General features: G+C 37.2%; 1 protein-coding gene across 3 annotated transcripts; it reads right to left on the reverse strand.

Moving 5' to 3' along the window:
* Positions 1-186: 186 nt before the first annotated feature.
* On the reverse strand, positions 187-10488 carry SGO2 (shugoshin 2). Of its 3 annotated transcripts, none has more exons than XM_068196224.1 (9): positions 10356-10488; positions 8201-8346; positions 7463-7638; positions 7031-7108; positions 6213-6295; positions 5599-5825; positions 3200-5158; positions 2230-2377; positions 187-614 (listed from the first exon to the last, which is right to left on the reverse strand). In XM_068196224.1, the coding sequence occupies exons 2-9, from the start codon at positions 8343-8345 to the stop codon at positions 509-511; spliced, it is 2922 nt and encodes a 973-aa protein (XP_068052325.1). In that variant the 5' UTR covers position 8346; positions 10356-10488; the 3' UTR covers positions 187-508. The 3 variants fall into 3 exon arrangements, with proteins under 3 accessions (XP_068052325.1, XP_068052324.1, XP_068052327.1); XM_068196223.1 differs by lacking the exon at positions 10356-10488 and adding an exon at positions 8565-8704 and having other exon boundaries at positions 8201-8358; XM_068196226.1 differs by lacking the exons at positions 7463-7638; positions 10356-10488 and having other exon boundaries at positions 8201-8340.
* Between the last annotated feature and the right edge of the window lie 3776 nt (positions 10489-14264).

Below are 14264 nucleotides of genomic sequence, written 5' to 3' on the forward strand. Positions count from 1 at the left end.
CATTATTTCTCAATGAGATTTCCTTATTCAAATCTCAGTGTGATTCTGTCAAATCCGAAAATCAACTATGAAAAAACTATTATCTCCATCTATTCCACTAAATTCATAAAAATTTGGCATGCATGTACCCATTCCAACCAGCACCAAGAAATGGTTCCACTCAAAATAAACATGAAAAACTCACAGTACAATTCCCAAAGCTGGTTTATTTTTATTTCTCATTAAAACATATATTTTCTAACAATTTAAGAAGTGCTGCAAACCATTTGAACAGATTATAAATTACTGACCAGAAATGCAAAACAGGAGTGAGCCTAACCTGCATATGCCTTCCTCAGTAAAGTATTCTGTGCCCCTTTTATAGAGGTTTTCTCCAGAAAATTTTACTGTGAAAGACCTTTACTAATCAAAGAACAACAAACACTCTATATTGCTAAGTATTTACATATATACATAAACAATTGTACCCATTTTAGAAGTATTGTCCATAAAGGCAATTCTCTCTTCCTCAATAAAATTTTGATTTGCTTTTAAAATTTCCTTTATTTTTTACTTTGTAGACTGGAGAATTCAGGAATTGTGTATCTGTAAATCGATCCCCTCTCCTTAATTTGCTGTAAAGAAAAGAAGTAAAAGACATCAGATATGAATATCATCAAGCACATATGCAACTACAGTAATGTAATCATAATAATTCAAATGGTAAATAGCATTAATGAAACCTTGATACACTAAAGAAATTAAATTTGTGGAAAATAAGTATGTCTGAAAAAGCAAGACACTACTGTGCTTTCCAAAATAATGCTAGAAATATGTGACCTCTATCATATTAGGATGTGATATTTCTATAAAACAAAATTCAAAACTTATTTAAACCAAACACTTAACAGCACCCATTCAGGACAGTGTAAATCTAGCTAAAATATAAATAGGAGACAATAGTCTAAAATGTCAATTGACTTCAACATTTTTTTTCTGTTATTAGTTGCCATTTCTCAGAAATACAGAACTTATCATTTTGGGGTAAAAGAGTGGCAATGTGTCAATATATAATACTAGAGAATTTTAACATATAAGTCAATCAATTAAAAAAACCTGTGACTCTAATCTCTTTCCATTTTTTAATAAGTTATCTGGCATAAATATTTCTGAATTGCCAGTGGTAAAGTGAAGACTTCCTACATTACTTTTAGCTCCTACTTTTGCTCAGTTTCACTGCTTCAATTGTTAGCTTACTCACAGAAGAGAAAAATATTTTGAAGTTTTATGAGAAGAGTGCTCTAATTTTTTTTCAGTTTGTGCATTTATCTTCTCCTGCCACAGTATGGCCAGAAAAAAAGGCTTTTTATACCTTTGTCATAAAGTAAGTTGCTATAACCCTTTCACTCTCCTGTTCCACAGAAGCCTTTCTACTGTCTTTACCTCATGAGTACACATCCTACTAACACACACTCAACACAGTGGAACTGTTCCTTAAATTATTATACTTTAAAAAAATCCAAACCAAACAGAAAAACCTCAACAACTTTCTGGCAAAAATCCCACGGAATATTTTCAGAAACAGTGAACCTAAAGGTCCATTTATATTTAGATCATTAATGTAAGGGCAAATATATTAGTTTTCTTAATGGAAGTTTGGGTTTCAAATCCCCTTTTAAATTTTAGAAGTTATTTCACAATTTATGTTTTGTCTTTTAATAACCTATAAAATCCTGTGCCACTAAATTTGCTAAGAATAGTAAGAGGCAAATTAATTATAAAATAATATATCCAATATAACTAACTATCAAATTAATATATTTTAAATTATTTTTTATATTACATACAGTTGGTTGAATTAAAACTACTGAATTATATGATATTAGTACATAAATTTCCTTTCCATTTGACAAGATTACAAGGACATTATTATGGTATAATTTACCTTTAAGTATAACATTCATAATTATTCATCTCTAAAGGGGTTTATATAATCATAAACATCAAGATTCACTATTATTTTCTATTAGTCCAAACTATATTTTAGAATTAGAATACTATTGTTGTCTTACTTTGGCACTTGGAAATTCTGCCCCACTAACTGGAGAAGCTTTATAACGACACTGAAGTATCTTTGCAAAAGAGATTTGTGACAGCTCAACTGTTTATTCAGGGGTTCAATAACCAGTCTTTACTGGGGGTTACGTATGCAAAAGACAAGAACAGAAGCCCCAATTTATGTGTACCTACCTGTGAAGATTGGGTTCCTTGTAGCAAATAGTGGGTCTGCCTCGTCTCAGTGGTGCTGCTGCTGAGTCTTCTAAAGTTTGGGGGGATTTAGGTACAGAAGTGTGAAATTTTATACTAGTATTTGTCAGCTCTTGGAAAGCTTTTCTCCCTGTAAATACAGCAGTTTATATGCTTAATTTTAAATATTTCCTGAATCATTATGTAAACTTCAATTAATAATTATTTTTGATATGTGTTTCTTAATTCAGGTACATCGATTACTGCTCCTACACTAAAGATACTCAGCACAAATCCATTGTATTAACTCCATTACATTGCATTATAATAATTGCATTTATTATAGAAGAATTTAAGCCTATCTTCCAGACTACATTGAAGTTTTCTTATGTTCTTAATGTATCTTATTTAAAAAGAGATTGTCACGTCAAAGTTGGCACATGGTCAGATTATAGAAAAACCTACTCAACATAATTTTTAAAGAGATACCAGAATTCCTGTTGAGTTGCAGTGTTTCTAAAGAAACAAAAATGAAATCTTAAAGTCCAGATATATTTTCCATTTAAGAAGGGAACCGTGTAGTTCTATCTTGTTTCTCTTGGATAAAAGCTCAAGCTATTTTATCTTTCAATCCCCAACTTTTTGAATGTAATGGAATTCTTCAATAAAGGAATACATGCTTTAACTAAAATTGCTTCTCAAGAATGTAGACTACTTATATCTGCCCTACTAAGTATCATCTTGGGATATACTGAAAAGTAATAAGGCTATTAGTCACCAAAATTTAAAAAGATAATGTAACTGATATATGATATAGAAGATTTTGGTGATTTTTCTTTCTTACCCTTTTCCACTCTTGTTTTATCTGCTCTTAACAAGCAATGAGAGGACAGAATTACGAGAAGACATGTTACCACTATTTCAGGCACTACCTAATTCAAAATGCCTTGCTTTTTCTAGCCCACACACTTACCATGACAAGGTGTCAGAGTATTTTTGTTACTCTGTTTAGAAAGATGATCCATATTTTGTTCTGTTTTTTCAGCATCCGGTGCTTCATTATGATAATTTTGCCTGTGGATTTCAGAGCTTTTCAATATAGAGAAGTTGATGGAAGCATTGTGGTTATCAAGAGCTGGGAGCTTCACATCGGGAAGACCTTCCTGGGAAGAGCTATCTGTCTTAAATGGCATATTCTTACAGCATTCAGCTTCAATCACAGGCTTCATCTTACTCACAAAGGAATTAATTTCATGAGGGACTTCTTGGTCATCCAAAATATTCTGACCCGTCTGAGCAATATGCCTGAAATAACTTTTTTCTCGTCCGGTGTCAGTAATATCAGAACTAAACTTCCGTTTGTGCTTTACATGCTTATCAGGAAAATTACTTATGTGGCATGTTTTATTTGCCACTTCTGAGGAATCTACCTTCTTTAACCTGTTAGCATCAACATCAACCTGTTCTTTAGCTTGTGGTATATTCAGAGCTACACCATTCTGAGTAACTAAAGCTACTCGCATTTGCTGAGTTACAGTTATTTTCTTTCCAGCCTCTGCAAGCAATGAATCCTTATTTTTTAATCCTTCATTTTTACAAACTGAGAACCGCGTAAGATTTTCCTTTGGTATTACACATGCTTTCCGGCTGGCCTTTGCCAATGTTCGCTTCAATCTGCCTGGTGAAAAATGGCTGCTCTTTTGGTCTACATTCTGACTAACTTTAGGAGGGCTGTCATTTTCAGTTTCTCTACCTTGTCTGTGACTACTTTTTTTGTTGTCTTTTCTCTGTATAATAATCTTCTGGTCTTGTTTTCTCTTGCTGCTGTCACATTGGTTTATCTCTGTTTGAGATTTTTTTGAAATATATTCTCCATACTGGCCATTTTCCTCTTTACAGGATTTTTCTGTGTTTGCTTTGGAAAGACTTTGAGAAGTTTTCCTCTTTATTGTTGGTTTGTTATCTTTCTCATTTGTATTCAGAAAGCCTTCCTGTAAAGGCAATACATCAGACATGTTATCCTGGAGTGCTAAATTTTCAGCACAATAATCTTCTGGTGGGATCTTGTTAACAGATGAGCATGACTCTGTTTTTTGTATTCTGCTTTCCACTTCTCCAAACATTTCTGAGAAAGTTCCTTTATTTGTCTCTTGTTTTCTTGGATTCATTACATTAACCTGGTATATCCTCCTGGCATCCTTAGCTTTACTTGTTCTATTCTGTTGCTCTACAGAATTTCCTGTAGGTAGCTGTTCTGTCTGACTTTGGAATAGCTGAGTTTGTGAATCAGTAGTTTCTGAAGTTTCATTATTGTCAGCCCTAGAGTGCCTGTCTTCTGAATGCAAATTTGAATGGACTTCAGTCTTTCTTTTAATTTTTTCTTTATCCTTCTTAGAACATTTTACTTTTCTGAAATTTGGTAATATTTTGTCAGAATTGGCATTATTAATTTTATTTTGGTGCAATTTATAATTGCTTTTTGCTGTAACTGTGAGAAGTTCACTTGCATCACTGGCAGTCAACTCCATATCCGCATCATAGACAGTTTCTTCAGGCTTCATCACGTCAGTAAAAAGCATCTTGTTAAAACCTATCTTACTTTCACTGTTAAATTTAAGAGGTGAAGGAATTAGGCAAGACAAGTCACTTGAACCTTCCTGCAAATTCTTATCATTGGCATTGCTGCTGCTGTTGATATCATGATGAGGCAGATTCAATGACCTACATTTTTTATCAAAATACTTTATATTAGGTTGAGTTTTTGACTTACAAAGTACTGAATTTTTCTTTCTTTCAGTCACATTTTCATAGGATGGCAATAAACTACCATGATGTTGTTCTGTGGGCTCCTTAGACTGTTCTAAGGATTGTGTATTTTTTCCATAAGTCAGGACGGCACTATTGCAACCTAATTCTGCACACAGTTGATTTTCTGCAAAGAGAAAAATTTCAGCAGCTTGGTGAAAAGACAGAGTGTAGTCATCTGCTTACAACTACTGAAGGCTGAACCACAAGTATGGAACACATTCTATGGTTGGTCCTTAAAAATTTAGTAAACTGAAGCTAATTTCATAATTTACTAAAGTTGGATTTTTGAAATCGGACATAAATAAAATTATTTTCCTATAACTACTTCAGCTATTTTTTTATTATCTTAGCTATGTAATTTCAATGAATATTATTCTATAAATGATTGTCAGGACATCTATATTTATGGATGAGCATTTATTTTCCACTAGTTTATTACAGATTAGGAATCTTACTATACCATCTGTAAAGTAAGAAGGTAATGAGTAACTGAGTAATGAATTATTAAATACTAATTCTCAGAGAGCTTGAAAAACAAATCACTTACACAGAAATACATCATACCTTTCAAAAATCTATTCTTGTCAACCATTGGTTCTGTTTCAATGAACTTTTGATTATTTGTACCAGAAGGCAAGAGTGATGCAAACGTCACTTGATCTGAATGCATCTCCTCTGTCACATTAGTGGTACACTTGTAAGAATTTGATGCTTCGCCCAGAGAAGGGCTACCCTGCTGCTTTGCATTAGCTGTTGCAATGAAAGGAAGCTTTGCTGGTAATTCTACAGATCTGAAAATAGAAAATTTTACTGTGAAGATTTTTATTACATTTTCTATCATGACATTCAATTGTTCAAAATGTTCCCTTAATAACGTATAATAGCAGAAAGCAAGAAGTCAAGTATGATACTGGGTTCTGTCTTGGGGCAAATGTATTTTTGATGATAGCGAATCCTGCTTTGGGCTGGTGAGATCACATGATACAAGCAGTGAGTTACTCAAACACAAGTTTTGTCTACCACTCTCTCTAAATTCTGAGTTGCAAACAGGTAATTTCTGGATTAAACAGGAAATGATTTCTCATTACCTCAAAACTACCTGGGACAGTGCACAAAGATTAGCTGTAAGAGAAAGCCACAGACACCAACCACCTCTGGCATTTCATACAACCACCTACTGAGCTGACCGACGTGCGCTCCTGAACTTGTCACCAGTAGGGCTGCTTGGGCCAGCTGACAGGGCAAAGGAACTCTGGAGATCCTTTCAAAAGAAGAACAGCAGGGAAATACAAAGAGTTAAATATTCTCTTACGTTTTATGTATTGGAAATATCCACAGGGAAAAAACACCACAAAAGTGAATGGGAAAAAATACATGCACTGATGGAAGACACATGATATTCAAACACATGCAATAATTTTAAAGCAAAATATTTTGTTACAAAATTCATCAAAATACATAACCTACTTTTATCCCAAAGGAATGTACAGACTTTCTACATGTAGCTATAACTCATACAAACTACATTATGCATATAGAAGCACAGAGGAACACTAAACAAATTGAGAACAGACAAGACAGTATTTTCCTTTTTTAAAATTAATTGTATTTTTTCCATGACACAAGGACTAACATGGACTATGTTTTCTGGTTAAGTTTCCAGATATAAGATATTTATTGCAGCACTAAGCAAGGAAGGCAGGTAACTTGCTCACTGCATACTGAAGGGCTAAGCTTTTTTTTTAACCACATGATTCTTCTTTTAGGCTAACTGATATTTAACTTTTAGATACTCTGGAAAGCAGATTAAATCCTAAATTTTCAGTACAGTAAAATTCAATCTATTTTAATATACTGGTTTAATCCCAAATTTTAAGGAGTTGGGGTAAATGTTTTACAATACAAACAGTATTTCAACATTGCACTCAATTTGATGCTTTGAAAATCTTAGCCTGGAAGATGTGTTCAATATGGTAAAGTTGAAAACACATCTTACCTCAGAAGGACTGCTCATTTCTATTGCAGTTAAGAGGTTTTCATTCAGAAATGCATCTATTCCAATAAGAGTTTTATTCTGCATATAACAGAAAAAATATTTTAAGTGGTAAGAAGAGACAAGATATAAAAGGTGAGTCTATGCTGCATTTTTTTTACTTAATTGAGCACAAACTCATCTCAATACCTATAAATATAAAGGTGAAAGTGGGACTAAAATTGCTATAGATATACACACTGATAGACAAAATAGTTCAAGAAAAACTAAAAAAATAAGAATTAAATGTAAAGATTATGCTGTCAGGTGATGTAACTTTATAAATCTGAGACATGTATTTTAAACCACCACTTTAAGAAGTAATATTAAGTTTCAAAAAAAGATAAAAGCTTAGTTTAGCTGTTGTAAATATAAATAATATTAATTGCAGCATACCAAACAGGTTAGTTTTTGACGAAGCGAGATATTGTGAAGCTGCAGTTTTCCAACTTCCTTCTGAAGACAAATCTTCTCATTCTTTAGCTTCCGAGAATTTTCTTTTTCAACACTCAAAGCCACAGCTAATGCTTTGTTATTTTGTTGCAAAGATACTTTAAAAATAGATGAGTTATCTAAAGGAGACAAAATAATATTATTTTCAACAGCTTCAATTCCAGGCCCTCTCTGGGAGAACTATCACTATATGACAATGTTTTTATCTGTAGGTTCTAGTGCAACAACAGGAAAGCCTAATACTTTCCAATATAAAACAGTTTATGTAGCTGTCATTCTGATGACTACTCTGTCTGTTTCAAGTTTATTTCATGCATATATTCTGCTCTAGTCTGGATTTTTAAAAATAAGGTTGTTTTAAGAAGAAAATATTTTAAAATTGATAGTTTCACAAGCATAAAAACATTTACAAATATTAAAAAATTATAAATTTTACAAATTGAAACATCAAACATTCTCATAATAAATTTGAGTTTTGACAACATAAAGAAAAAAGCTTTATATTAAAAATATATACTCCCACTGTCTTTATGAAAACCTACGTATACTTATCTGTTACAGAATGGTTGTAACAGGCAGAATTTCAGCTAATCATGTTAAATACAATTACTATTCCTTTTGAAGCCATATAGACATTCTAAGTACAGTATACAGCTTCAGTTTTATTTTAACAGGACTTACTTATTAATTTAGTTTTGATTTTAGAAGCTAGAGAAGCATTCCATTTTGCAGCTTGTAATGCTCCATCTCTCCTCTTCATCCATCCTTTAGCAGTATTTGAGGTGAACATAGCAGATGATGATTTAGCAGTTGCGCCTTTATCCATCCTCAAAACGAATCTGTACACCGTCAAGGGGAACGTCCAAATAAATAAATAAATTATCTTTTCGACACTTTTCAAAACTGAGTTTATTATGTCTTACAAGGATTTCTGTGTCTGAAGTTGAAAGAATTGCTTCAGTCTTCACCTTTGTTCAGTTAATTAAAAGATTAACGAATTAATCAACACAATGAGACATTAACACAGAGAGGCACAATACTTAACTAGTAAACCACGCAGCCTGAAACGATCACAGATTTTTTTAGCTTGTCCGTTCCCTCACATTAACTATACAAGTTTACACATAAAATGGGAAAAACCCCAGGTTCTACCACTTCACAATACGACCAGACCCGCTTGTGCTTAGTCAGGACAGATTCACAGTTGACGCATTGAAATGAACCGCATTCCAAACGGTGCAAAATTAAGCCGAAAGCAAGAGAAGCAGAGACCTGCCGGCCGGCCAGCAGAGGCGCGGGAGGGCGGCGTCGCTGGCGGCGTCGCTGGCGGCGTCGCTCCCGCCGTCGCTCCCGGCCAGGCCCCGCCGTCGCTCCCGCCGTCGCTCCCGCCGTCGCTCCCGCCGTCGCTCCCGGCCAGGCCCCGCCGCCCTGGGCGCCCCCGGAGCCCTGAGGGCCAACGGCGGCGCGCGCGCCAGGGGCCGCGCCCAGGCGGGGCCGTTGGGCCGGGCGCGCGCGGGACGCCGGGAGCGCGGAGCGGCCGACGGAGCGGGGCTGGCGCACGGGCGGAACGCGCCGTGTTCAAATAGCTCAGCTCTGCTCTTCCATTCGGTCCAGGACGTTTCAGAAGTGGGGTGTGCAGAGGTCATCAACCGCTAATCCGCGGGTCCGGCTCTTTAGTGACGTCTCCGTGTGGTTTAAACAGGAGTTGGTGTGTTTGTAACTCCCCCGCCATGTATCTTTGAAAACCATTTCAATACCAACCATTAATAACATTCAATTACATTTAAAAAAAATAGACATTAAGGATATGAACGCTTAGCATCAATCTCAGTGCACTGTGAGGAAGGGAGTAGAAAACTCCAGCTACTCCACTTAGCTGTCAGAGATTTTTATTAAGAGTTTGAGGCATCTGGCTTTCAGTTCAAAGACTTCCTATAGGTTTAAGGGAGAAAAGCATGTAATTCCTTCTCAGTGGCAAGTTACATTTCTTTGTGGCCGATTTTGAACTATTAGTAATACATGGAATAACAATGTATAGACAGGAATCAGGGCAGTTAAGAAGACAACCGTGATAAATTTACAGCCTAGTAGATTATATGCTGCCTGTATACCTACAGACTTGGAAGGGCAGGAAGTCTCTGACAACAGAATTTGAGCAAGCCCAGTTTTAATGTGGTTCAGGTAATATTAGGACTGTGAATTGCATGGAAGTACTTTAGTCTAATTAAATGCTTTTCCCTAAAATCTCTTTTAAGTCCAAAAACCCTTTAACAGTCTCTTCACATACATTCTCTTTTACTGGCTACACATGCCCGGTTCTACCATTAGCTCAGGTGGACATTAATTGCTACATTTGATCTAGGAATTGGTAATTTTAGAGTAAGCTGAATTATTGTTTTTTAAAAATATTTACAGAGATTCAGAAGGTTGAAATAAAAAGCATCAGCTTTTGTAATGCAGTAATCGTCACAAAAACCTTACCTTGCTGTGTACCAACATTTCAATATACTATAAAGTAAGTCAAAGGAATCACACATGAAATAGAAGTAGCATTATGTGAAAATGGATCTTCATGAACTTACTATTTTCATAATCTGCTCTAAATAGCATCTGGAGAGTCCCTTGCTTCTACCTGTTTTAGTGAATGATGTATGACAGAGTTTCTCAGTGTGGCCCTGAAGATGCAAACCCTTAAAATACAGCTTTGATCCAGCACACATCATATACCTTTGGTATGTTTTCCCTTACAAGGAAACTTGGAAGTGACTGCAGCCACTATAAAACTCTGGCCAAATGAAAGAGCAAATAACCGTACATAACTTTAAAACCAGAAAACCAATCAAATAAAATTTACCTCCTCCTCTTTTCCACAAGGCAGTGTTTTCCTCCAGATCCAACAAAGAGTTTTCATTTCCTCCAATTCCACAACTGCTCCAAGTCTTGAAGAGGCAATCACCAATTTGCTTCCATTTAGTGTTTATGTCACTACTGTGGGCAATAAATTTAAAATAAAATGTGAAGTATTCAATTTCCACCCATGGTCATACTTTCCTTTACACTCTCACTGAGGAACTCCCACACTGGAAGACTTCACGTGTACAAATCTCCAGTTAATTGCCAGCTCCTCAAAGTAGGGAAGAACTTAAAGCACTGCCAAGTTTCACAGCCTATATATCTTAAATGTATATTAAGAGCAGAATTGTGAGTTTCAGTCACTTGGGATCCTATGACTGGTCTTTAAACTGAAGAGAAATGAAAGGTAGTGAGGGAAAGACACACAGACTCTTGTGAAAGCTGTAACCATGTGAGAACTGAACTTATACCTTACTAGATACATATATATTCATGTCTGAGAAGAATTAACCCGGTAGTGCCTAATACAGTGTGAGCTATGACTAAAGCGCTTCTGGTGGGTAGATTATGTAGAACAGCTTCTCTCTTTCTGGATTTTCTTATGTCCAACAAGATCTGAGCTCATGATACAGCTTTTGCTGAAATTATAGCATTAAGAACGTATCTTCCTCTAATTACATCACTTCTTGCACAAGCTTAATGAAAAATACATTTCTTAATGCCTCTTCCTCTCCATCAAATTTGAATGAAATTAGTGAAGTGAAACACAAATATACAGAGGATGAGTATGTAAGCCTGACTTCCTTGGGAAACCAGTAAACACCAAAACAAAAACATCCCTGTGTTCATTTCCCAAAACATGCAGCTCAAAAGGCACTTTGCTGGTTATGCTGCACACTTCTATGCCAGGTAAATGCTGTACTAAGCCTGAATTGTAATGGTAATTCACATGGTTAAATCTGAGGTCCAAAACCTATTCCATTGTTTGTTTATATGTGTGTGTGTGTGTGTGTGTGTGTGTGTGTGGGTGTGTGTTGATTGAAACTGTGTATATCATTCTGGTCTCACAGTGCAGAAATACAGGAACATTGTTCAGACTTTTGAGGCAAAACCAAGCCAGCTTAAAGGTGAAAAGAAGCGTGGAAAACTGCAGCTTCATTAAGTGAATGTTTTAGAGTGAGAAAGACCAAAAGCTGTACTTACACAATAACATTTGACAACAAGGGCCACATTTAAGTTGCAATTGCTATGCATAAGCTATTCCCAGTGAGTAAGGGAAAACATATCCTTACTAAAGATACAGTTAAACTAGATACCATTATTCCACAAAACACATCTAGTATACTTATTTTTGTTTGTTTTACAGTAAATCCAACATCCATGAATTATCAGCCTGTACTGCATTCAGTGACATGTAACTTGTGTTAATTCATTAGGTATTAAGCATCAGAAACCTGGCTTCTGGGTACACTCTTGGTCAAGAACTGTCCAGGGAGCACAGGGAGCCTTGGTGCTTGGCATGTCATTCCCTCTCTTTGCTGCAATCGGAGCATGATTAGATGCCAAGGAAAATGAAATGTGTTTACTTTATGGCTTTGCTACGTGGCCTGAACTGCCATTTGAATGCAAATCTGCATTGAGATAAAAAGAAGTGAGTTTTAAGTAGTAAGTGATCACTCAGAGTTACACAATTTCAAAGAGAATTTATTATCCCTGTACTAGGATCAGATGATGATTTATATGATTTATTTGGCTCTTTCCTCTAATGTTGTTCATTTGACTGAAGGAAAGTCTGAATTAAAAGTTTATGGTTCTAAATATTAACTGAAAACACAGTATTCCATGAATATTTAGGTAATCTCAAAAATAAAAATGTAGTAACAGAACAGAATAAAGCAAGTGACACAGCTGAAACTGTAGCTGCTGTGTGTTACATATCATTTGGTCTTTTGCAAGTGAGCCTGCGGCTGAAGTTTTAAATACCTTAAATTGGTGACAAAACACCTCCAAAAGGAAATTAGGAGTAAAAAATTAGAATGATACAAGATGAAAATCAATAGGAATCGCAAATATAACTGAATAAACTATTTAAATACAATGTAGGCACATTTCTTATATGTGCAATGTACAGTTAAGTAAGTGGATTTTAACTGGACTTCAGATAGCAATAAAAATACACTGTTAATATCTGGGATTTAGTTATCTCATCATATAGTAAATATGAGATATAAAATATTATATATTTTATATAATATATTGTATATTATATATTCTAAACATATAACCAGCACATACCTTCCAGAAGGTCTGCAGAAATCCAGAGTTTGGCGCTGTTTTTTTGCACTTTTATGTGCAAGTTGTATCCAAAAGGATTATTTCTTACTGTATGATTGGGCAAAAAAACAAACTTTGTAAGCAAATAAAGGAGAAATAAATGGGAACTAGACATAATGTTGCAATTTTTTTTTTTTTAGAAAATGCAGCTGCATTTTAGAAATATTTTTCATGTATATAAACTTTGTGTCAAATGAAGCTGAGACAAAAGTGTAACAAGAACCTATTTTCTTTACCTTTCTATTGTTCACTGCATGCATTTTGATGACCACACAGCTCTGTGTCAGACAAGGAATTAAACAGGACACTTTCTGAATATCTTTTTAAAATGACTGAATGAGGGTGAGCCACCTTGCCTGCATTACTGAATCACAGAATCATCAAGGTTGGAAGAGACCTTCAAGATCATCTGCCATCAACCCAGCAGCACCGTGTCAGGAGTCAGCTCAAGCTGCTCTCAGATCGAGAGCGGCCCTGATAAACAGGACTTGGGGGAGCTGATGGAGGGGATGCTGGACATGACCCAGCAATGGGCACTCCCAGCCCAGAAAGCCAAATGTGTCCCGGGCTGCATCCAAAGCCCCGTGGGCAGCAGGGCAAGGCAGGGGATTCTGCCCCTCTGCTCCACTCTGAGATCCCACCTGGACACTGCATCCAGCTCTGGGGGCCAGCACAGGAGGGACAGGGACCTGGTGAAGTGACTCCAGAGGAGGTCACCAAGGGATTGGAGAAATGGAGCACCTCTCTTCTGAGGAAAGGTGAGAGAATTGCGTTTGTTCAGTCTGGAAAAGAGAAGGCTTTGGGGTGACCTAACTGCAGCCTTCCAGCACCTTAAAGGAACTTACAGGAAAGATGAGCATTAGTATTTATACAAGCATGTAGTGCCAGGACAAGAGGAAATGAGTTCAAATTGAAAGAGAACAGGTTTATATTAGCTATTAGGGAAAAAAAAAAATCTTTTCTGTGAGGGTGGTGAGGCACTGGAACAGGCTGCCCAGGGAAGCTGTGGATGCCCCACCCGTGTTCAAGGCAGGGGGTGGTTGGAAGTAGATGATCTTCAAGGTCCCCTTCCAAGCCAAACCATTCTAACATTCTTACTATGGAGACTATAGAAACAGCAATAGAATCAAACACACTCTGAGGAAACCATAAAAAAAAAAAAAGGCAGCACGGTCTGTGCCTTACAGAGCAGCCGCCTGCAGGCGGGTCAGTCCCACTTGGGAGGGCGCCTGAGGGAGCCCCTGCCGGCAGCGCCGGGGAGCAGCGGCAGCCGAGCCCCGGGGGCCCTGCACCCGGCTGGCCCGCGGCAGGGACTCTGCGGAGGGGACGGCGCGGCCGGGGCACGCGGGCTGCCCCTCTGCGGTCCCGGCCGGGCCCCGCACGGCCCGCCTCCATTTAGCGGAGCAGCGGCGCGCAGGCGGCGCGGGGCGCCGGCCCGGCCGGGCCCTGAGCGCTGCCCCGCTCTGCGGGCCGAGGGCGCGCGGTCCTGTCCGCTCCCGGGCGGAGCAGCGCCCCGGGAAGGGAGGGGTGAGCCAGTGGCCCAGGAAGTTAAAGCAGC

This window comes from Anomalospiza imberbis, chromosome 7, assembly GCF_031753505.1.
Source record: "Anomalospiza imberbis isolate Cuckoo-Finch-1a 21T00152 chromosome 7, ASM3175350v1, whole genome shotgun sequence".
Classification (NCBI taxonomy): Eukaryota; Metazoa; Chordata; class Aves; order Passeriformes; family Viduidae; genus Anomalospiza; species Anomalospiza imberbis.